The sequence below is a fragment of the Chanos chanos genome, chromosome 2, assembly GCF_902362185.1.
Source record: "Chanos chanos chromosome 2, fChaCha1.1, whole genome shotgun sequence".
In the NCBI taxonomy this organism is placed as follows: domain Eukaryota; kingdom Metazoa; phylum Chordata; class Actinopteri; order Gonorynchiformes; family Chanidae; genus Chanos; species Chanos chanos.
In genome coordinates, this window is record NC_044496.1 from 37,998,133 (window position 1) to 38,005,638 (window position 7,506).

Consider the following 7,506-nt stretch of genomic DNA (forward strand, 5'->3'; position numbering starts at 1 on the left):
AATGACATGCAGCAAGTGTCAAAAGCAGGAGCTTACCTGATATTCCCCAGTTGTTAACTGAACTTGGAGCCTAATTCTTAAGATAGTGTGGCTAGTCTACATCCACCTCAGCACGATAGTATCCATATACCAAGTGTAAATTTCCAAACTCACCTCTGTCTCCCTCTGTTATTCCAGTGAGACAAAATTTCCTGCGATAGACAGAGAGTGAAAATTTTGTATGTTTTCAGGTGTCAAGTGTTAACAGCATGTAAATGCCATCACACCACTATGTGAATGCCAAAGTTTTTCTTCTGCACAAAGGCTATTAGCATTACCTCTGAATTAAATGTATCTCCACACTTATCTCCAAACACTCACGGACTCTGAATGTTCACTATTCCTAATCTTGTCAGCAGTCTTTCCAAAAAGTTCACTAAGCACCGACAGAGGTAGGCTGCAGTTCCCTGTGTAAATGAATCTGTCCAATGACTATCACATGAACACTGTGGTATATATTTATTGACAGAAAGCCCATTGTCAGACATGTTGTGGCACCACCTTTCTCCAGAGTTGTCCCCTCTTTATTCATGAGGTGTGTGCTGTATTGTACGAAAAATGCTGAACTGTTGAACAGGGGAGAATGCATGCACTGCGATGCAGGTTCAGCCAGAGTGAGTGACATCTACAGCCAGGTGCAAAGTTTTGCACCCAAGTACAGCTCAGACACATACAAGTAGTGCAGAGAGATATTGAACAGGTGATACTTGTCAGTTAACTGGAAAACATCCGTCAGAATTCTGATAAAAAGACAAAACTGTTAATTAAGAAGTAGTTCTATGTGCATCCCCTTTTGGATAATCCTGAATTTCAACGTGTTGGTTTAAGTAAACTTGCTTCATGAAGTGGGTGACGGATTCCACCACGACCAAACCTGTGGATGTTCCCTAAAAATTTTAACCCACTCTTTGACTGGGGGGGGGGATAAACTACTCTAGAAAAGAAACCCTCTTTTAGAGCTTCTAGAGCCTCTGTGATGACACCCATCGCAAAACCTAATTCATTCATCTGTTACACAAACAAGGCAGGGACAAAATTAATTTTCTTTTCAAAAACAATTTTGGTTTATTCACATATTTAATACAACTGAGGCAACTTAAGTCCTAGAACTGAAATCAACATTCCCATGGACCAAAATTTCCATTTGTAGCATACCATGACAAAACGGTTTTTCTCTCCTTTTGTGCTTTACTGACAGAGTATTCTTCACAACACTCCTTAGGGCAGGGAAATCATAAATACAGTTATTACTGTCACTGGCTCAGTAAGACATTTTCCCCATGCGTTACAAATAAATATCTACACAAACATACTCCATCTCTTTAGGGCTTGATTAAACACATCTCTTCAGTGGAATCATAGCATTTACAGGAAGCAACATATACATATCACTGCACCACAGGTCCAGAGCAGTACATTCAGTCTCCTAGCAATACCATTTTAAGACATACTCTCTTTGACATAATGGTGTTTTCCATAAACTGTAATAAAATATTAACTTGTGGTAGTCTAAAACTCTGCACACCTACTAAAAATCTAAGTTAATAGCATAGGCTTACATTACAGTACTAGAGGATGGACATTGTAGTACCTGCTATTCTTGCTACACACCATATTACTGGTGATTTTTAAAGATGTGTGAACCTAGAATTTGCACAAAGTAACAACCACCTCAAACACTGAAACTATTACAGCTTCTTTAAACAGACGTCATTTGGCATGCTGTTTAGAAGGAAAAAGGCCTAAACCTAGGTCAAAATGACAGCTCCCTCATGTCATTCTTGTGTAACTTCAGTAATCATCTTCTTCCTCCTCATCCTCAAGCACCATCTCCAGGTCATCGTCTTCTTCGTCATCTTCATCTTCTTCCTCTTCCTCCTCCTCCATGTCATAGTCAACCGGTGCGCCCAAAACCAGTTTGGTCTGATTAATCTCCCTCTCGTCATCTGGGTTAACTTCAGCCTGCAAACAGAAGGTACACAGGTCTGGATTAATATAAAACAGTCAAAGTCATGAAGATTCAGAGAGGAGTGGATTCATTAACCATGCGGTGGCTGGATCTCTGGAATAACAGTGACATGTAGCTCTCAGTAAATTGCTGTCTGATATGTGTAGCCAGGGACCAGAGAAAATAAAATCAAGGCTTTAAACCTCTGTGGCCTTAAGCGTTTGTTCTCTCCATGCAAGAATATCACTGCACCAACATTAACACTGCAGAGCTGATGGAAGTTGTTGGTAAACGGACCCTTTATCAGCAAGACAGGTTTCCAGTAGTGTCACAATAAGAAGTTACCATGGTGTGTCAAAAGGAGGGAGGACTAGATAAATGCAACGATGTAACAAACATGCTGATTTCACTGTACAATGTCTTCTTGTCGTGATGGTCACCATCATCATTTTCACAAGCAAATCAAATAAGGACATGCCTAATCGTGTATGTCTTCAGGTTGTAAGAAGCAGATTCACTCATAAAACAATAAGAATTCTACTAACATGAATACTCGCATACCTCAGGGGCAGCAGGCTCTGTTGTGTTTTCCTCAGACTGGGCGTTGATCATTGACTTTAACGCCCCCTCCTCAAACTGATAAACACAGGCAAAAGATGACATCATTCACTCTCTTAACAGTTTACAACAAATATGAAATATGTGAAAATTGCAATCATCAGTATTCACAGATATTTATGACAACCAGTTAATACCACACCATGATATTACACTTATTTTGAAAACTGTCCATGCAAAAACTTCTTGATAATGTGCTGACACGGATATTTTCATAGTTACCTTAAGTCTGTTGAGCTGATCTTGCAACATGACTTTAATCTTCAGAAGAGTCTCCTCTTCCTTTTTTAGCTCTTGAAGGCGGCTAAGCATGATGGATGAAGAGAGTTATAGCATTCCTGCAAAACGAACAGAAAGAATAGAAATCGATGTTATAAACTTAAACGTGTCAAACCCGGGTAAAAACACACAGCTGTGATGCGGCTCAGTCCTCATTATTATTCACAGTGCTTCATCATTATGGCATGCCTACAGAGGTTCACGGTAAACGACAGATCAAATATTGAGAATGTTTGTCCCGCTCTTAAAGCAGAAATACACGACATTATCTCGAACTCTATGTTACGTCGGCCGCCTGGCAAAGGCTACAAATGACAACGTGTTCGTCATAACTGAGGAGTGATTAATGATCACCTAAACTGAAGCTTGCACACACGTTACACGTACGAGGATCTGTGAGCGCTTGTGTAAATCTTTAGTTGAGTAGTTAAGTAATTTCGGCCTCATTCGCAGATGTTGCTACAGCACAACAACACTCACGAAGCCATCGATGACAAACAGGTCAGCTTATTCGGATTCAAAGCTTTGTTTGTCACAGCAAGCAGATGTTGGTAGCTGGTGAATGCTGTACTGCAGAAACCATACGTATTCGTTATGCATTAGCATTTGCTAGTCAGTGGCTGTCTACCTCTATTCAGAAAGTGTAGCAGTAGGCTTTGCGTGTTAATTTAAGCAACATAAGCAAGACAACACGACTTACTCTAAGTTTTGTCAACGAGTTGTATCGACATAATTTTGAGAGAACGCAGAACGTTAACACGGTCGAAGGCAGGTCTTACATCTATGTACGCACATCGCTATGGCGATAAAGCTGTGTGAACTACGACAGTTGCAACAGTAGCGTACTTCACAAGCGCAACCGTAGAAGCAGTTTTGAACAATGGCCGTCGAGCGCGGACTTTTCAAGATTGAAGTCCTGATGTTGCCGAGCTTTCCTGTCCGAAAATAATTTTATTTTATCAGCTTCAGCATCTAAAGTATTATTTTTTTTGCCTACATAGGCATTTTATGCCATTCTGCACAGGTTTTTATGTTATTTCGACAAATCAAAATCAAAATAAGAGTCCCATTTACAAGCCATTGGGTTTTTATGTACTACTAAAATGGTATGTATCAAGATATGAAGTTGTACAAAAACTAACGGTACAAGCCATTGTTAGGTTCTCGTCACTCTGTCTGTGTGTGTGTGTTTAGAAAAGTGCTACATTATCAATGTGAACAAAAGTATGCTTAAAAGGTGAAATAGCATCTAAAATCAGCAACATCTGTTTGAAGTAACCTTAACTGATGAAGTGTGTGAGACAGATGTAAAACATGATGAGCATCGCTGTGAGCTCTCATATGATCTCTTCATCAGTCTTGTTCGTTATTTACATGGGGATCACGTTACACTGACCAGTATACAGTATCCTCACACTTACTACTAATTTTAAGGACTTTTGCTGACCCCCTCAGGTCTGAAATAATTTGACTTGTCTACATAAAATCACTCTCACTCACTCACTCATTATCTAAGCCGCTTATCCTGATTAGGGTTGCGGGGGGTGCTGTAGCCTATCCCAGCGCTCAAAGGGCGAAAGGCGGGGAAACACCCTGGACAGGTTGCCAGTCCATCGCAGGGCAGACACACAGACAAAAACACTCACACCTAGGGGCAATTTAGTGTCTCCAATTCACCTAACCTGCATGTCTTTGGACTGTGGGAGGAAACCGGAGCTTCCGGAGGAAACCCACGCAGAACATGCAAACTCCACACAGAAAGGACCCTGGCTGCCCGAGACCTTCTTGCTGTGAGGCGACAGCGCTGCCCACTGCGCCACCGTGCCGCCCTACATAAAATCAATCTTTAGATAATTCTTAACCTAACATCATATATTTCAATATGTTAGTATTATAAGCTTTTGTTAAAGGGTACTGTCGTTAAGGAAACTGCCTGTTATCATAACCTAGAGAATTAAAATGCTTATAGTACAATTGGTTTATATGTTCCAAGACTATTTATAAGAATATTATCAAACTTTTAAAACTTTAGTTTTTGTGGAACAGTTTACCATATCATTACTGGATCACTATATTGCTCAACAGGGAAATAGCAATATGACCTTCTTCACTGATATATGTTTTTTCTTCTTGTTTTGAAATGAGACATATATAAGTAAGTTAAAGTACGGAGAATAAACTTTGGTTTTTGTATTTCATAGACTGTACATGAGGAAACTTGTCTATTTCATCTGTCTCCCAATTGTCTCCATGCCACCTGCCTGTACAGTCGTCCCCTGCGTGTGGAGACGTTTGAACTGGCAGGTGTCAAGTTTATGGCACTAGGAAGCCTAATTTGCAACAAATGTTACTAATGTTGTGAGTCTTCCTCCCTGAATCTAACACGTACCTATTGTTCATGCCTGTAGAGACAGGGCCAAGTGTTTTGACTTTCTACTGATACATATTTAATTAAATCTAGAATTTAAACCAGTATGTTTACATGTGGGATGTCTTCTGCAGGGATTTAAAACGTATACATAGATTGTACCATCAGAGGGCATTGTTCATTTACACTACAGCCTATTTTCAGATCTTCACCAAACCCACTGCTAACTTCCAGTTCTATAGGACAGCTTGAGACGGCAAATAAGAACAACTTAGGAACATTATTTATTAGCCCTGTCTTTGAGAGACATACAAAACGTTTTATGCACTTTGTGTGTGCATGGTTTGTATTAGAGGCCTGGGTTTGCTTACAAGACATGAAAGGAGAGCAGTTGGGTAATATACTCGTGCTCTGAGCTTGATGTCCTCTATTCTATTCTTCTGGATATAAGCTTCTTTAACAATCCCTACCTGGGACACATCAATGAAACCCTCAGTTTAGGTACAGAGTGTCTATGCATGAAGCCGCAATGCACTTTCCCCCCGCCGTTTCACAGAGAGAGAGAGAGAGAAGGCAAATTAAGAAAAGAGCTAATTTAGAGAAAACTCAAATAAATCACAGATGGAACTCATTGATGTGAACCAGATCTAAAAGAGCTTTTAATCAGTCTCCAAAAATGTTAGAAGAGCCCATTAGGTTGTTTTATAGGATTCCTCAACTAAAGCCATCCAGATGTGTGCACTGATAATCCCAGCATATAAGTATGGCTGGTAACTGAGAGTGGGGTTCAGACAGTCAGAGAGAGAGAGAGGGAGAGAGAGATACCTGCCTCTGTTTCTTACATAAAGCAAACTCACAAATATCCAATCCTCATGCCTTCAGTCTTCTGTCTATATTTACTAAAATATTTCATTTTTAATACACCATCCTATCTAGGAAACTTGTAATATATATTTTTATATTTTTTTATAATTTATATTTTTTTACGATATTACATGTAGCGGGTTTGAAGGTATCTTGTTGTTTTGGAAATATTTTTCTTTTTCTGTCTGTTCTTCTTCATCCAACATTTTTGAGCAGTTGCTCTCAAAAGATTTAGTGACTTTTTATGAAATCTAGTAGAATTTGTTATGAGCTTACACCAAAGAACAGAGCTTAAGCTGGCCTCTTGGTGGCATCACAGAATGCATTTTTGCTTTGGTACATTTGTGGAGTCATATTTCAGCCACTTGATCATTGCTTATGTCTCACATTCATTGAGCTGCTTTCCTGGTCCATGCCGACACTGTCATCCGCCACAACCTCTGATGACATCACTTCCCACTGGTTTTCCATATAATGTGAAAACACATATATTCATTGACACTGACATTTGTATTCAAAAATTGTACTTAATCAGCGAGATCGCTTTAATTAAAGCAATGAAAAGACAGTCACTATGTATAACAAAATTGCTGCTATGCCATGTTCGTGCTGTTTGTGTAGAAATATGAAAATTTAGCAAAATGGCCATAGCATCAAAACACATGTTTGGTCTTTAATATAAATTTGTGGAAACGCTCATAAGCTCAGACTCCACTGACTGAACCCACATTTTCCAAATCAGCTATTGAAAGGTACCACAGCAATTTGGATGGTTTTACAAATCGTGGGCATTTTGATGAAAAAAAACTTTACTATTCATCAAACACATCCACTGGAGTACAGGAACACCTTATACATATATTTTCACCTCTCTGTTTTATCTATATTATGTGGCATCTTTGAACCCTAAAATGGGTGCAGATATAATATAATATAACAGAGATTTCCTGTGTTCACTACCCCCAGAGGCCCACAGGCCTCCTGCTTTCTGCTCTCACCTCTAAAGTAGGAGCTGATTTTTACCTGGGGAACAGGTGTGCACCTCCTCAGCTAATTACACATCAAAATGGCTGATATAAAAACTGAAAGCACTTCCTTGCTCAAACTGGTAAGTTATAAAATGTGGCAACCATACCACCACAGACATTATAATTTTAACAATACAAATAATCAAAATTGTCCTTTTTTTCTTGTGGAATGGTTAGCTCATTCCTGTTGTGCCATAACCATTTTTTTTTCTAAAATTTGAAAGATGTTTCAGTTTTACTATATATTTACGACTAAGGCTGTAGGGCTGGGAAGTCTGACGGTGAGTAGCATTGTTACTGTGAACATTGTGATGTGGCACAATTCACATGATTTTCATCTCAAAAAGTATGTTAAACTAAGT

The 7,506-nt window shown here is 39.2% G+C and overlaps 1 protein-coding gene across 2 annotated transcripts; it reads right to left on the reverse strand.

The window, feature by feature from the left end:
• Positions 1–1,092: 1,092 nt before the first annotated feature.
• On the reverse strand, positions 1,093–3,745 carry snapc5 (small nuclear RNA activating complex, polypeptide 5). Of its 2 annotated transcripts, none has more exons than XM_030765678.1 (4): positions 3,664–3,745; positions 2,828–2,943; positions 2,549–2,623; positions 1,093–2,001 (listed from the first exon to the last, which is right to left on the reverse strand). In XM_030765678.1, the coding sequence occupies exons 2-4, from the start codon at positions 2,915–2,917 to the stop codon at positions 1,831–1,833; spliced, it is 336 nt and encodes a 111-aa protein (XP_030621538.1). In that variant the 5' UTR covers positions 2,918–2,943; positions 3,664–3,745; the 3' UTR covers positions 1,093–1,830. The 2 variants fall into 2 exon arrangements, with proteins under 2 accessions (XP_030621538.1, XP_030621537.1); XM_030765677.1 differs by having other exon boundaries at positions 3,585–3,689.
• Positions 3,746–7,506: the final 3,761 nt, after the last annotated feature.

Excerpts from the sequence above, each read along its gene's own strand:
- snapc5 (XM_030765678.1), bottom strand. The coding sequence starts at position 2,917 with ATGCTTAGCCGCCTTCAAGAGCTAAAAAAGGAAGAGGAGACTCTTCTG. Across the intron at positions 2,624-2,827 it reads ATCAGCTCAACAGACTTAAG|TTTGAGGAGGGGGCGTTAAA; the intron begins GTAACTATGAAA and ends TGTGTTTATCAG. Across the intron at positions 2,002-2,548 it reads CAGAGCCTGCTGCCCCTGAG|GCTGAAGTTAACCCAGATGA; the intron begins GTATGCGAGTAT and ends TTCTGTTTGCAG.